Genomic DNA, 17,519 nt, shown 5'->3' with positions numbered 1-17,519 from the left:
TCTTCCATTCTTCAATTGCTGAGTGCTCCTGCAGCGTAATGAGTCATCTGCTTGACATAGTCTTGAAATATGGGTGAAATGTTGGAAGGACTATTAAAGGAACCACATCTTCCACATTGCTTAATTAGAGTAAAATAATTTGTTTATCAATCCTGATAAGGGGCTCAATGGGCTCAAGAGCAACACAGAACAGAAGGGAAAAGCTGCAAGAATATACACTAATTGAATGCTCAAGATAGATTAATAGGTAATTAATAGGAATGAATTGCAATCACTGACCCTAACTCTAGTTTGAAATTTGTTGTAGATTTGTTTGAAATTATTTGATGAAAATAAAGTTAAATTATATGTGCTAATTCATTCTAAACTTTTCCAGAGTTCATGGATTACTGAGTAAAATACTAACTTGGCATAAGCACAAAGTACAAAATCTCAGGTGTTGGGAAATATCAAGTAGAAAATCAGACACTTTTCCATAAAGAGGGAATATCAGAAGGCTTTTGCACAGCTTCCGGTGCCATCTCAAATTTGGCATCATTAGCAGGAACTTTGCAGCAGACTGCCTTGGTTGCCATCTAGTCTAGGAAATGGTGCGCAGTGTAAGAAGACTTGAAATCAAGAGGAATGAGTGACATGCATGAACTTATGAAATTGCTGCTGAAGATATTGAATTATATTTTACAGGTTGCCTGGTTGCATTAAGTATCTACAGCCTCCACAGGAATCCACGGTTCTGGGATAATCCTGAGGTAATTTCCTTTTCCATTACTGAGATAATAAGTGACAGAGTCATTATATGACAGCCATCCTATTAGTCTATTATCACTAGACATTATGCCAGTGCCTCCATAAACAAGTCCCTAATTTTTTTTCCCCATTAATTTGACTTGCATCATATTTGTCTGCCAAAAGTTCAGCGAAGGTACAATGTTTTAGGTATTCATTAATTTGTGTATTTTTGTAAAATATTATTTGAGCAGCTCATTTATTGCTTGAAATAAAAACAGAAAATGCTGGAAAAACTCAGCAGGTCTGGCAGCATCTGTGGAGAGAGAAACAGAGTTAATGTTTTGAGTCTGTATGACTCTTCTTCACTCTGTTTCTCTCTCCCAGGTGCTGCCAGACCTGCTGAGCTTTTCCAGCATTTTCTGTTTTTATTTCAGATGTCCAGCATCTGCAGTATTTTGCTTTCATTTATTGTTTGGGTGTATAACAAAAAGTATAACATTTGATCATGGAATATGCAGCACTATGGTTGACTTAAACTTTGAAGACTTCCTACGCCTAGAGACACGTGAGGCAGACAAAGCACATGCTTACATCTGTTTTCCATAGCTTGTTTTCTTGGAACACGTCACTAGCCTGAAGGAAGAAGCTATAGCTTGAGGTGCGCCACTCTGTATCAAGAATGAATGACCAGGAGTCTCTTCTACTCTTTACCACCTGCTATAGGCATGTTGGAAGGAGTTGCAGGTTGACAATCAACCTGCTTGGCCGCATTGTGAACGCATCTTCTGTGGTCATCAAATCTTGGAGCGGGGCTCCCACTTGGAGCTTCTGGCTCAGAGGCAGGGACGTTACTCACCTGCCCCACAAGACTTCCACTCACTATGGCTGAATATGCACAAAAAATGCACAATATGTTAAAGTGGATGTGTGGTAGATTTGCGGAGTCATCTCCTACCACCAGCATCTAAAAGAAAATGGGGGAAAATCCACTCGCGATTTTCTAATGGGTGCCAGTGGGGGACAATGACTTACAAAGTCTATTCTGTAGTTTCTACCTGATTGAATCAATTCTGTAGAATATTAGATGTTTTTACCTAGAATCTCCAGCTGAGGGAGGGTGGTGGGTTTCTCCAGCAAGTGGTCAGTGGACCACCCAGAGAAATGGGGTAAGCAGCAAAAAACAGTTTACATCTATTGCCCAGTGAGAGATCAGGAGAACCCCACAGAAGTCTCTTTATCTGTACCTTTCTACTAAGTCATCAGAGCATTCCTATTTGAGGCTGGGTTGTTGCTGTTTGTAAAATGTGGCATTCCTCATTGTTACAAATAAGCCAGTAAGCACAGCCTTCAACAACCAGTGTCACCAGTTGGAATGTGGGATAGGGATGAAAGTAAGTCCATCATGGTAGAGGGTTTCTGCAAGTCCTTTGAATTGCTGAGACCAAAATAAAACATGTCTGGGATAATATACAGTATACAGTAGCAACTTTTAAGGCAGAAATACATCAATAGATACCAGAACAAAGCTTGGGAAGTTTATTGTTATCTCAGTTATCACCTTAAAATGGTGTTACCATGAAGCGTGCTTAAAGTGTTGCTTTATTATTTTTAACAAAGTTATTAATTACTACAGTTGAATCGGAATGATGGTGATAAATAATTGTCTCCCACTGTTGAATCATATGATTTGAATAACAGCACTATTGTATATTGTGCATTCAACAGGATTGATATTGAGATGTATTTTCGGTGTAACAGAGGAATTTAATAGTTTCTATCCATTATTGAGATAAAAATGTTAATACATTTATATCCCACATGTGATATATAAATACAATATTGTAAAACTGACCTCACTTGTCAGTGAGAAATACACATCTGGATTGCGATTTTACTAGTCCCCGAGTTGAAGACTGAGACAGGGGCTGGTAAAATGCCAGGGAGCCACGTTGGAATGGCTCCCCGAAGCAGTTCCACTTCCTGGCCAATAGCAATGGGAATGGCAGCGACTCAGCCACCTTGACCAGAGGCAGACAGCCAATTTGAATAATTAAAGGTGGCCATTTTCCTGGACCACTGGCATTTTGCCAGTAGCAGTCTCACAGCAGGACAGACCCAGCAGAGGCGGTGGCACAGTGGTATACAGTTGGGAGGGAAGTGCCCTGGGAGTCCTCAACATTGACTCTGGACCCCATGAAGTCTCATGGCATCAGGTCAAACATGAGCAAGAAAACCTCCTGATTGTGCCCCCTCAGCTGATGAATCAGTGCTCCTCCATGTTGAACACCACTGAGGGTGACGAGGACACAGAGTGTACTCTGGATAGGGAACTTCAATGTCCATCACCAAGTGTGGCTCGGTAGCACCACTACTGACTGAGCTAGCCGAGTCCTAAAGGACATAGCTGCTAGACTGGGTCTGTGGCAGGTGGTGAGGAAACCAACAAGAGGGAAAAACATACTTGACCTCATCCTCACCAATCTGCCTGCCGCAGATGCAACTGTCCATGACAGTATCTGTAGGGATGACCACCGCACAGTCCTCGTGGAAATGATGTCCCACCTTCACATTGAAGATACCCTCCATTATGTTGTGTGGCACTACCATTGTGCTAAATGAGCTGGATTTCAAACAGATCTAGCAACTCAAGACTGGGCATCCATGAGGCACTGTGGGCCATCAGCAGCAGCAGAACTATACTCAACCATAATCTGTAACCTCATGACCTGGTAGATCCCCCACTTTACCATCACCACCAAGCCAGGGGATCAGCCTGGTTCAATGAAGAGTGCAGGAAGGCATGCCAGGAGCAGCACCAAATGAGGTGTCAACCTGGTGAAGCTACAACACAGGACTACTTGCATGCCAAACTGCGTATGCAGCATGCAATAGACAGAACTAAGCAATCCCACAACCAACAGATCAGATCTAAGCTCTGCAGTCCTGCCACATCCAAATGTGAATGGTCATGGACAATTAAAAAACTCACAGGTGGTGGTGGTTCCATAAATATCCCCAACTTCAATGATGGGGGAGCCCAGCACATCAGTGCAAAAGATAATGCTGAAGCATTTGAAAAAATCTTCAACCAGAAGTGCCGAGTGGATGATCCATCTCGGCCTCCTCCGCAGATCCCCAGCATCACAGCTGCAAGTATTCAACCAATTCGATTCAACCCACGTGATATCAAGAAACGGCTGAAGGCACTGGATATTGCAAATAGTATGGGCCCTGACAATATTCCAACAGTAATACTGAAGACTGGTGCTTCAGAACTTGCCTAGCCAAGCTGTTCAAGTACAGCTGCAACACTGACATCTACCCAGCAATGTGGAAAATTGCCCAGGTATGTCCTCTACACAAAAAGTAGGTCAAATCCAACCCGGCCAATTACCGCCCCATCAGTCTACTCTTGATCATCAGTAAAGTGATGGAAGGGGCCACTTGCTTAGCAATAATCTGCTCACTGACGCTCAGTTTGGGTTCCACCAGGCCACTCAGCTCCTGACCTCATTCCAGCTTTGGTTCAAACTATGGACAAAAGAGTTGAACTCCCGAGGTGAGGTGAGAGTGACTGCCCTTGACATCAAGGCCGCACTTGACCAAGTGTGGCATCATTTGCGACTCCTCAGATACTGAAGCAGTCCATGTCCAAATGTGACAAGACCTGGACAATATTCAGGCTTGGACTGACAAGTGGCAAGTAACATTCACGCCACACAAGGGCCAGGCAATGAACATCTCCAACAAGAGAGAATCTAACCATTGCCCTTTGACATTCAATAGCATTACCAATTCATTACCAATTATCAATTGCTGAATCCCCTACTATCAACATCCTGGGGATTATCATTGACCAGAAACTGAACTGGAGTAGCCATATAAATACTGTGGCTACAAGAGCAGGTCAGAGGCTAGGAATCCTGTGACGAGTAACTTACTTCCTGACCCCCAAAAGCCTGTCCACAATGCACAAGGCACAAGTCAGGAGTACAATGGAATACTCTCCACTTGCCTGGATGAGTGCAGCTCCCATAACACTCAAGAAGCTCGTCACCATCCAGGACAATGCAGTCCGCTGATTGGCATCCCATCCACAAACATTCACTCCCTCCACCGCTGACGCACATTGGCACACTGTACCATCTAGCAGATGCACTGCAGGAACTCACCAAGGCTCCTTAGACAGCACCTTCCTAACCCACGACCTATGCCATCTTGAAGGACAAGGGCAGCAGATGCATGGGAACACCATCACCTGTACGTTCCCCTCCAAGCCACTCACTATCCTGACTTGGAAATATATCACCATTCCTTCACTGTTGCTGTGTCAAAATCCTGGAACTCCCTCCCTAACAGCAATGTGGGTATACCTACACCATATGGATTGCAGTGGTTCAAGAAGGCAGCTCAGCACCACCTTCTCAAGGGCAATTAGGGATGGGCAATAAATGCTGGCCTAGCTAGCAATGCCCACACCCTGAATTTGAAAAAACAGAGCTGCCCATGCTGCATGAGCAGGCCTCCAGCTGCATGGAGGCAGCCTCCTCACGGCTTCCCAGCAGGTGGTACCCCAACACATTTGGAGGCTCCATGGCACAAGGAGGGAGCACTGCAGCAAAGGCCACCACATGACCCTGATGCCACTAGAGGCGTTACTCTTCAAATTGTTGGCGCCTGTCTGCCTGGCCCTGTCAGAGAAAAGCATTTTCAAATCTACTGCAAAGGCAGCTCAAAATGTAGCCACCCTCTTGTCCTACTTGCAGCCTCAGCAGTTGCTACCCTTCTTGGTGGCACTTCCTAGGCTTTAGTGCTACCGACCCTCTGATTGGGCTGGCAACTTGGAGAGGCAGCCCGCCATCATGATTGGATGGCAGGCCTGGCAGCAACCAATTAAGGCCGCCCACGAGGGCTCAGGATCCACATTTGGTCCCAACATCAGGAGTTGCCCTGCTAAGAAAATCCTAGCCTGGATGTCTGTGTTATGTGACAATAACTTGGGTCCCTTCATTTGCAGGCAAGTTCACCTCAAGTGCCTTTGTGATTCACCATATTATAGCTTTTATGTGGTAATGTAAACATGTAACACTGATTTTGTAGCAGTATAGATAAGGTGAACGCTTTGTGGAACAGGTTTACTATAAACTAGTTTTTTGGTGGTTTCTGTATGATCCTATATAAACAACACATTTATGTCTAATCCAGGTTGGTAATGTATTCCTATTGCCTTTTCACATCAGGTATTTAACCCATTGAGGTTTACTCCAGAAAATTCAGAAAAAAGGCACCACCATGCCTACATACCTTTCTCTGTAGGACCAAGGTAGGATAACAGAATAATTGATTATGAATTTGATGTTGTTTTTGAAGCTAATTATTTTTATATGAACCTAGTTTTCCGCAGGTGTATTAAATGGATCATTCCAATTCAGCAGAACGTTTTATGTTAATGTTAAATAATATATGATAATGGGATCCAGAGCACTAGGATCAAAATGATATGGGGGGTGGGGGGGGGCTTCTCATATAAAAGAATGATTTCATGCAGCTGGAGCAGAGGACTGGATTATAAGAGTTAGAAGGAGTGATGCAGCTATGGAAGAGAATAAAAGGAGTGAATGGCCTCCATTTTGGAAATATAGGAACTCCTATATCCATTATTATTATACCCATTTTTATATCCATTATAAAAGGGGTACATGGTGTGAAGAAGAAAGTTACACTAGATTGCAGTAAAGGCTTAGCTTGTTCTATCCCTCCAGGGACATCTGGATTTAGCTGCAGATTTGGAGACAGTTTGCTTGAACTGGCAAGTTGGCTGGCAGATAGCCAGTGAAATACCATGTATTCTTTATCCTGCATTTCACTGACATCAATTCATGGAGATTTCTGTTGTACAGACTGATAAAAAATGCTAGTGAACAGGTAGCCAGAGATGCCAATCTCAGTGTCCCCAATCTCCTCATCCCTGCCCACTTTGATGCAAGGATCATGTTTGAAGTGGGTGGAGGTTTGAATTCAGACAAAGTCCTCCAGAATCTCCTTTCAGTTAGAAGGCAAGGAGGTCTAAATTTGATAATCCTAAAAATGGTGATGGGAATTGCAATGCGTGATTAATCTACATCATTGTACATACACGACAACATTGTGCTACTCACTTATTACAATGGCCTGGATTTTGAGATGGTAATGATGATGAAACTGTCAGCTTTTGCTGTCATTGCAACTGTGAAACTGATAGCAAATTCTGATCTCCCATATACACAGTTAAACATGGAAATATGGAGGTTGCTATCAGTGATTCCCTGCTCCTCCACAAGGTGTGCTGTTGAAGACCGACAGTCTTCAAGAAATCACTTGAACTGATGTGAACCTCCCTTTCTACAGTGTAAAAAAATCCCTAAAATAGTTGTGTCTTATCGAATGAGGTATAACTGGGTACTAATTCATAACTACTCTTGAACAACCTCCCTGGCCCAGAAAAAATAATTTCACATTTACATTCACTTCTACAATGATAAAAACTCTCAGGTTTTAACATAACAAAAATGATTTTTTTTTTAAGTTTGGTCATGATATTTCAGCTTCTAATGTGTATGCCCTGATCCTTATTTCATTGTCTATATTATTTATAAAAAGTGAATAATATTCAGTGTATTTTACTTCCTGGTTTGCTCTCTGTGAGAATTCTATGAGACTAGCTGCTTAGAAACCTTGATGACATTACTGTTGCTGGCCACCTGGGGATTCCGTAGACTTGGCGTCAGATTCAAACTAACGCAAAGAAAGGTGATATCTGTGATATTTGTGGGCAGTTTCCTTGAGGTCAGCGGCAAGCGGCCCACACTTCACTGCTGACTGCAAAATCTGGGCCAATGATTTATGCATGTAGCCAATGCTAATCACACTTTTTATTGGCTGCACCCATCACCAGGGGTCCAAAATTGTAACTTCCTAGCGTCACTTAAAGCTGCTTAAAGCTAGTCCGTGCCTCTTAAAAGGAAGCTGCAATGTGGCTGTATTAGGTGCTGGTAGTCCTGCAGAAAATGAATCTGACCTGGGAAACAGTGAGGAATGGATGAAAATGGAAAAGCACATGCTCTAAGGTTTTCAGATGTTGCACTGGAGGTCTTTGTAGAGGAAGTGGAAAGGAGGAGAAATGTCATCTATCTGCAGGTGGGGCAAGTGGTTCTCCAGGTACATTGTCAAAGGGCAGCAGGAGCAGATAAACATGGAGGTCAATGTCAGGAGTCAAGCACAGAGGAGCTGAATGCAGTATTGCAAGAAGTTCAATAACCTCACACGAGTAGTCAAAGGTCAGTGAACGCATCTTCAAATGCCATATTCTACCAACTGCACAAGTCGCCTCAGCCACTGCTCAAATAACCACATCCCCATCACTCGCCTACTAAAAGTGTCTGTCAATCAGGACTCATACTTAACATTCATATGTTTCATCTCACCCTCACATACTAGCACTGCTCAAAGCCTCGTACCCACATCTTGCAACTTACATAGGCTTCCAACTAATGAACCATGACATCCACATCACCCAAGCAGATTTTGTATCACTCACTAACACATTTTCCCACTTTCGTGAAGAACAAGGTGGCACAAAACTGGAGGCAGCAGGAGCAAACTGGAGGGGGCAAGGTGTACCTGCTTGTTCTACCCCCATGGAGGAGAGAGTGCTGGCTATTATTGGAACAACACTTGCCTAGGCCATGTCCAGCGGTGGAGTTGAAACCAATGATGACAGTATCTCCATACCTAATTCTCCTTTTCACACCCACTTCCCCCTTATCCTACAATCTCTTCTGATTTAGAAGTTACAGATGGTGTCAGTGTGCACGTCTGACTTACCCTTGAACCTTTTTCCTTTCAGATACTCAAGAGGTGCAAGGTCAGGCAGTGGAGGACCACTAAAAAGATGAAGAAGACACAGCACCGTCACTTGATTTCACACTCGCAACCACCAATTCAGATACTAACACTATCTTAGAAGATAGATTAGAAGGGCGATTATGCATGTGGTGGGACACCAGGCACAAGTGGGCTGCAGCCAGCACAAGGGCAAGGATAGCACAGGTGCCAGTTCACCTGAGGGTGAGGTTACAAACAGATTTTCCTGCAGAGGGTTCAGATGAGAACATTGATGGGAGACTTATATAAGAGCACTAATGGGTACGCATATTGAAATGCTTGGTGCACTAGGAAGCCTGCATTCAATGTCAGGAAGTATGGGGGAGTCCAGCATCAGATTGGCACAAGGCTTTGCCCAGAGCTTGTGGTCCATCCCTTCCAACATGGAAGTGGTGGTCAATTCCATGTGCCATGGAATTGATGGCCAACTCCGTCTGCACACTTGTGGAACCAACCATGATAAGCACTTGATTGGTGATGTCAAAACATCTACTTCAGCACGAGTGGCAGCCATCAAATGGCTCAGGCTGCAGCCATCATGGCTGTGGATTACTGTATGCAAAGGGACTTGCACTGTGCCACAGCAATCCGTCCAACAGATTACTAGGATTGTTGAGGTGCTGTCTTGGGAGCGTGGCAGTGGTTCCACAGAGCACAGTGCTCTCTGGGGATGATAGGATTTGGTTTCCCACACTGCCAGTGCCATTGCTGTTGTCTGCCAACTTGCCAGTTCAGACTACTGCAGCCCATGTTGAAATGGTGCAGTCTGCAACTGGACCTCCTAGGCACAGAACTGCTTGAGGTCATTCTCCAAGGCCATCTACAAATCATTGAAAGTCAGCAGCCTTACACCAGCCATGCACAGCCACTGAGGCAACAGCACACTGAAGATAGGCACCAAGAAAATGCTCAAGGGTGACTTGTTTACTTTTGTATGCAATATGGGATGATTTCATTTATAGACTTGATTTGGAATGTTTATTTTGTGATGGTTTTTATTTTTGCATTATGGTGAATGGGGATTTAAGATTGTGGTTACTAGTATCACACTCAAATGAGGTATTTACTGCCAGGACAGAAAGTGCTCTCTAAGTTGCCTCCTTTATTCATCCTCATCCCCATTCTCTTGCTCCTCATCTGCTCACCATACAGCCCACAGCAAGGGCCATACCCTCATGATGGCAAGGTTGTGCAGCATGTGGCAGACCACCAAGAGTCCTGATACTGGCTCTGCTGAGTACTGCAGGGCTCCTTCAGTGCATTCCAGGCAGAGGAAGCATTTTTTCAGTATGTCAGTGTTCTGCTCTATCACATTTCTTGTGGCAGCATGGCTTTTATTGTACGCATGCTGCCCATTTGTGGGAGTCAAGTCATGAGCCATGTCGTCAGCAGATAGCCCTTGTCGCCCAAAGCCACTCTTTGGTTTGATGCAGTGGCTCAAAAGTAGTTGGCACAATGGCCTGGCCGAGAACAAAGGTATCTTGATTGCTGCCAGGATAGTGTGCATTGACCTGCATGATTCACTACCTATGATCACACACCAGCTGGAAGATTCAGCTCTGATACATGGCAAAGTTGCCATGTACTCTTAATCATGTGGAAGCCTGCAATCCTAGTAAAGGCATGTGCTTGTTGTGCCTGAATGAAGTGTAGTTAACTCTTTTTGGATAACTTCAGTGAGCTCCCTTGCACAATAGTGGACAGCAAACCTTGAGATACTACAAATAACACCAGCTCCAGTCTTGAAGGAGTTGGATGCTTGAAAGTTAATCACCAGTCATTTTTACAGCCACTGGCAATGCAGCCTTTGCCCTTCTCTGAGGTTGTAATTGTGGCTGCAGCAGATGCAACCAATTTCAGTGATGATGCCCTTATTGAAGTGCAGATGTCTCACACATTGTGCCTCTCTGTCGATCAAGTAGGAGAATTGCTCCCTTAACAGATATAGCCTCCTGCTGAAAGCACTTCTACTCTTCTCCTTCCTCCTCCTTCTTCTATCAGCTTGTCTTGCTCTGCATGACCTCTTAGCATTTGCCAAGTCATGTTGTATTCCAAGGATAATGCCTGCTAATGCATCCATGTCTGAGAGCTAGTGTGTGCAGAAGCCTTGACATGAGCAAAAAATTCCTTCAGCACCTGCTACACCATTCCCTGTAGACATTTGCACCATGAAACATCTACACAAAGCACCAAAAGCTCATAGAATCATAACAACAGGCAAAGGAAATCAACCAGCAACTAACCTGTGAGAAGTTGATAATCCCTTTACAGTGCTGGTGGGGGCAATGTTTTTGCTGCTTAACATGTGTGGCAGCTGTGTGAGGTTAGGAGCACTACTGGCATCAAATTAGCATTGCACACTGACTGACATGATTATCTATCTGCTCTGCACCAAGATGGTATCCAGTGTGACTTGTGTCACAAGTAAACACATGTACCACAAATGCCATTGCGAGCTCTAAGGGCACATGTAGTACCAAACAATGGGCGCTACCAAGCTCAATTTCTTTCCCAAACTGTCATTCATAGCATAGATGGAGGAACTAGATGGTCACAGACATAGTTTTTCTGGGTAATCATATGACAGTACATTGTTTAGAAATACTTGCTATTAGGTCCTATCAAAAGCTGAGGGGTCTAAGGCAATGGTAAGTGAATCACCAAAATGATCAAGCGCAAAAATCAATTCCATCAATTCAGTAGAATGCATTTCCCCTTTGATTCTTTTGAACAGGTAATTTGCTGATTGCATATATTTCCAAAGACGGATTGAAAAACTCCCACTTGTAAACCCAGTGTATTTCATTCTTTTGCAGGAACTGCATTGGTCAACAATTTGCCATGAATGAAATGAAGGTGGCTGTCGCGCTGATTCTTAATCGATTTGAACTGGAAGTTGATGAATCAAAGCTACCAATTAAAACACCACAGATAGTCCTCAGATCCAAAAATGGAGTACACTTGAAGATTAAAATGCTGGAGAAGTAAATCTGGAAAAAATAATGCAACCCTCCACCAGTTTCCTTCTGCCAGTTGACAAAAATAATAGCTATTCTTAAAGTAGCAACTTCAAGACCAGACAAATCAGTATGAATGTGGTTAATAATTTACCTGTAAAACACTATATGGTAGATTTGGACTTTGTGAGATTGTTTAAAATGGGTAATAGAGAATCGGGAGAGAAATAAATGGGCTGCCGATTTGCTATCACCCATTTTATTATTAATTATTCTCTGGGGACCCCACCACATTATCTTTTCTTTTGGAATCAGGAGGAACGGTTTCTGCTGGTAGCAGGGTTGGTAACCAGAAGGCACAGATTAAATATACTTGGCAAAAAAAACAAGAGATGAGAAGAAGATTTTTTTTTATTAAAGTGAGTTATGATGATCTGGAATATGCTGAAGGATTGGAGGAAGAAGATCCAATAATAACTTTTAAAAAAGAATTGGATATATATACTTAAAAAGGCTATGGGGGAAGAGCAGAGAAGAGTAGACTAACTGAATAGTTCTTACAAGGGGCCAGCACAAGCAGAATGGGCTGAATGACCTCCTTCTTTGCTGTGAGATTCTATGATTAAATGATTTACATTATCACACAAAGTCAAAATCCTTATGGCTTTAAGGGATATTAAAAATATCATATTGGACATTTGTTGACAGTGTTTTCCACCAGTCTGCGCTATCACTTCATGGGTTATTGCAAAGAAAAATATTAAACATGTGACAATAATTGCGAGGTAGGAATCTCATTAAGAAGATGATGTAGATTTAATGATGTAAACCATTACAACAAAGCTTAGGTCGTTTATAACCAAACCCTGATATTAAAGTCGTTCCCTTTGTGTATATATTGCAGAATTGATGGGAGTCATTTTATTCTATTTTACTTACTTTTTTTACAAATTGTGACAGATTCAGACACATTGACAAGTATATGCAAATGCATATTTTTGATCACAGGCAAAAGCAATTTGTTATCTTCATTACTCGGCAAAACTACTGCTCAATGTCCTTTGTTTCTGGTCTACCTGGAGTGCTGAGATTCTCTCTTTTCCCCTAATATTGAGAAAATTAGAAATTGATCATAACTCCAGTGAAAATGCTGAATTGAAATTAATTCTTTGATATGAACAGCTGAACATGAACAGCCAAGGCACATTTCATTGAATCATAGAAATGTTTAGCTCAGAAAAAGGCCATTTCACCCATCAGATCCGGCTGGTACTAAATCTTTAACTGGAGCTATCGACTCTAATCCAATTTCTCTGTCCTTTTAATTATTATATGCATTTAAGGTTATTGATTCTGACCTCACTAATGCAAATTGTTAGTAATAATCAACAGTTTATTACAAGGAAATAACAGACAGCATGTTATAAAATGTTAATTAACATATTTACTAATATTAAAAGTCTCGTGGATAGCATACAAACCCTGCAACAGATATCTTCTAAAATCTATCACTCTTTTCAATCAATTATGGTTAAATTTATTATAATGATCCACAAAGTTGTTTAATATAAGCAAGTGTTTGCTACTTATCTCTGATTGGCTAGTTCTGTACATGCTCCTGGCCCTCCCAACTCTTGACCTTGATCCTCCCAACTCAGTTTCCCAGGACTGCTCCTGGCTACTTTTGCATCCTACACTGGGGCTGATGCTCAGAGGATCCAAATCCTGCCCTTCCACTGCTAACATCTTAGTATCTTCTGTTGTTATTTTCCTGCTTCTCCTCCTGTGTCATCCCCGAACTCACTGCCCTCAGTTCTTCCAATCCTAAACTCCCTAATGAGCTTTGTGACCAAAGTGAGGCACCATCCATTATGTACTTCACCCAATTTTCCTTCCAGTTGAAAAAGGGGAAAGAGAAATTGGGAGAGGTTTATAATTGTCGGTCGAACCGGTAACACTTGTTACACACTATCATTGAAAGTTGAAATTCCACCCAGAAATTCACACAAAAAAAAGCTTTAAATGCCACATGATGCTGCACCATTCAATTTAATGTGAGCAACAATGAACAAGAAAGCTTAATGATGAAGAAAGGAACACTCCGATATAAATTCAACTTGGGTATTCATGTTAAAACAGCCAATAGCATATCAACAGCCCGCTTTACACTCTGCTCACTTTGTTTTCCAATGATACCTCAATGAATCATGTGCTAAGGTACTAAGCTGAGTTTACTGATTTTAGTTAAGATAGCAGTGAGGGGAACACTATAATTGGCCTAAGCAGCCCGAGAAAAGCAAAATGAAGAGTTGCTACTGTTTTCACTCCTGATAGCTATCCAGTGACCTCCTTTCCATGTACATAGAACCATAGAACACTACAGCACAGAAAACAGGCCATTCGGCCCTTCTAGTCTGTGCCGAAATATTATTCTGCTAGTCCCATTGACCTGCACCTAGTCCATAACCCTCCAGACCTCTCCCATCCATGTATCTAATTTATTCTTAAAACTTAAGAGTGAGCCCGCATTTATCATGTCAGATGGTAACTCGTTCCACACTCTCACCACTCTCTGAGTGAAGAAGTTCCCCCTAATGTTCCCCCTAAACCTTTCCCTTTTCACCCTAAAGCCATGTCCTCTCGTGTTTATTTCTCCTAATCTAAGTGGAAAGAGCCTACTCGCATCTACTCTGTCTATACCCCTCACAATTTTGTAAACTTCTATCAAATCTCCCCTCATTCTTCTCATGAATACTGCATTAGAAGAGGATCAGCTCAACTCTGATAGCTGCTTTGTTGAACAGTTCACCAACACTCAATGTTCAGACTTACAAATGAAGAAAAGTAATTGAGGCAAATTTACAAAGTGTTTCTTATCTTCGCTCCACTGCAAGTCATCACCTTCATAAGAGGACGGGTAAGGAGAGAAAGTGATAGCAAAAGCAGAAGGAAAAGGTAAATTAGTTTTACTGAGATTAAGGGCCGGATTTTCACGAGGTCAGAAGACTCCGCAGACCTTTACAAATGGCAGGTGGGACCCAGTTGCGGAAGTTCCGTCCCATTTCCCGACAAGGTCCAATTTTGCCATCCAGACACCCTCAATGCCCCTCCACACCAACTTATTCCCCCCACCCCCTTGCTCCATCACACAGGGAAACCTGAACTCAGCAGGAGTGAAAATTGTCTCATGGGGCCCTTTAAGTCGAGGCTTGTCTACCAAGTCGGAAAATTTCCTGACTTGAACTAACCCTCCTCGGTAGCAAAAATCTGGCCCCAATTGTCTTACAATAAATATGTTGCAAATTAGTTAATTATTAACGAATTAATGATTATGATAATTTGTAGCATGTTACTTAATTAAATCTGATTAACCTTGTGAATGCCTAGTAGTTTTTCTCTTGATCTTGTTGTTGAGGTGTCTACCCAAGTGTACCAACAGCATCAGGAGTTCCAGAGTATCAGAGAACAGCTGCCAGTACCTACATGTGAGTCTGAGTCGTGGCCACTGCCTGAACGACAATATTATATTCTCACTGGGAGTAATGCAAAAAATATGCAAGAAATAGGCAATGGAAAAAGTTTACCGCTCTCTCTCCTTACCCATCCTCCTATGAAGGTGATGACTTGCAGTAGAGTGAAGATTAAGAAACACTTTGTAAATTTGCCTCAATTACTTTTCTTCATTTGTAAGTCTGAACTTTGAGTGTTGGTGAACTGTTCAACCAAGCAGCTATCAGAGTTAAGCTGATCCTCTTCTAATGCAGTATTCATGTTGTACGTGAAAAGGAGGTCACTGGATAACTATCAGGAATGAAAACAGTGGCAACTCTTCATTTTGCTTTCTCAGGCTGCTTACGCCAATTATAGTGTTCCCCTCACTGCTACCCTAACTGAAATCAGTTAGTGGTGGCAATTATTTTAAATCCATAATGAACATAATGCTACTCCTATCTGGTGACTGGAGGATCCTGGGCAAAGAGATTTGTAAAAATATATGCTTCTTTTGAATCATACTGTAAAAGGACAACGTTTCTGCTGAAACGAATGTGTTATATGAATTTTGAAAGTTGCTGTTTGTATTTTGCTCAAATTATTTTTGAGATTTAACAAGTGATATAACAGTAAAATGTTATTGGTAATAAACAAATCAGTGATTAATAAGGAGTACCTTCATTGTTTGTACTCACTGGGGAATGGTTCAAGTTTCACCATGCTGCTGCTGCTTTGGATTCACCTTGGTCATAATGTGGATTAGATTCAGAGCACAAATAGCGACAATTTTGCATACACAAAGATTGCAGATGTGCTTTGTATTGAAGTTGAGTTTGTGACTGTAAATTTCTAACCATGGACTTTCTCTGATGCCAAGGTCTCCAAGGCCAGCAAAATAAAAAATGTGCAACTTAGCTTACCCATGGATAACAGAAAAATTACAACCAACAACACACACTGCAAGTCATAGTCATAATGTCACAGAAGTCCCACTCCCCTGCTGTATCCCCGTAGCCTTTCAAGTTTATTTTCCTCAGTGCCCATCCGATTTCCTTTTGAAATCATTGATCATCTCTGCTTCCATCACTGTCGTTGGCAGTTATTTCCAGGTGCATAAAAACGTTCTTCCTCACATTCCCCCCTGCATCTCTTGTACATAACCTTAAATCTGTATCCACTAGTCCTTGTACCATCAGCTAATGGGAACAACTTTTCTTTGTCTACCTTTTCTGAAATTGTCATAATCTTGTGCACCTCTATCAAATCTCCCCTCAAGCTCCTTTGCTCTAAGGAGAACAAACCCAGCTTCTCCAACCTAACATTGTGGCTAAAATTCTTCATCCCTGGAATCATTCTGGTAAATCTCTTATGCACCATCTCAACTACCTCCCACTGTCCCTAGTGTGATGACCAGAACCTGATGCAATACTCTAGTTGTGCCTTAACCAGGGCTTTATAAAGATTCAGCATAATGTTTCTGCTTTTGTACTCAATACCTCTATTTATAAAGCTCAAGACCCCATATCTTTCACTAATTACTCCTCAATATGTCCTGACATTTATTTACATCTACCAGTGGTGGTGTACTCAGAGGTCTCTTGAAAATTCAGCTTTCACAAGAGACAACATTGCATTACAAGTGTCACATGAAAGATAATGAATTCTGTGGCTGAATCAGTTTTATAGCATGTACTACAACCAAACTATACAGCTTACTGCAATTATAAACATTGGATATGTGTTCTTCTCATTGCTCAAACTGTACCTGTCACATAGTCACTTAGACAAGTGCAGAATAATTAAGGAAACCCAGCATGAGTTCATTAAGGGAAAATCATGTTTAACTAACTTGGAGTTTTTTGAGCAGGTAACAGAGAAGGTTGATAAGGGCAATGCTTGATGTGCTGTATATGGATTTTCAAAAGGCATTTGATACAGTGCCATACAACAAACATGTGAGCAAAATTATAGCTCATGGAATAAAACGGAGGATAGGCACTAGGATAAGAAATTGGCTGAGTGACAGGAAACAAAGTGTAGTGGTTAATGGTTGTTTTTCAGATTGAGGGAAGGTTTGTCCTGGAGTTCCCCAGGAGTCAGTGTTGGGACCTTTGCTCTTCCTGCTATATATTAATAACCTAGACTGGGGTATTCAGGGCATGATTTCAAACTTTGCAGATGACACAAAGATTGGAAACATTGTCAACTGTGATGAGGATAGTCTTGAACTTCAAAGGGACATAGACATGCTAGTGGATTGGGCAGACAAGTGGCAGATGAAGTGTGAAGTGATTCATTTTGGCAGGAGGAATATGGAGAGACAGCATAAAATAAAGGGAGAAACTCTAAAGGAGGTGGAGGAACAGCGAGACCTCAGTGTATATATACATAAGTCATTGAAGATGGGAGGGCATGTTG

At 42.1% G+C, this 17,519-nt stretch overlaps 1 protein-coding gene across 1 annotated transcript in view; it reads left to right on the top strand.

Annotated features, from left to right (window-relative positions):
* The window catches only part of LOC144692408 (cytochrome P450 4B1-like), a 44,362-nt gene extending 32,058 nt beyond the window's left edge, over nucleotides 1-12,304 (top strand). The window contains exons 10-12 of the mRNA XM_078561229.1: nucleotides 685-749; nucleotides 5,970-6,052; nucleotides 11,469-12,304. Of these exons, the coding sequence (XP_078417355.1) occupies nucleotides 685-749; nucleotides 5,970-6,052; nucleotides 11,469-11,640 (320 nt within the window). The 3' untranslated portion in view covers nucleotides 11,641-12,304. The remainder of the gene's footprint in view (nucleotides 1-684; nucleotides 750-5,969; nucleotides 6,053-11,468) is intronic.
* The last annotated feature ends 5,215 nt before the right edge of the window (nucleotides 12,305-17,519 follow it).

Source organism: Cetorhinus maximus, chromosome 17 (assembly GCF_964194155.1).
Source record: "Cetorhinus maximus chromosome 17, sCetMax3.hap1.1, whole genome shotgun sequence".
In the NCBI taxonomy this organism is placed as follows: domain Eukaryota; kingdom Metazoa; phylum Chordata; class Chondrichthyes; order Lamniformes; family Cetorhinidae; genus Cetorhinus; species Cetorhinus maximus.
This window is presented reverse-complemented; position numbering and strand designations above follow the sequence as displayed.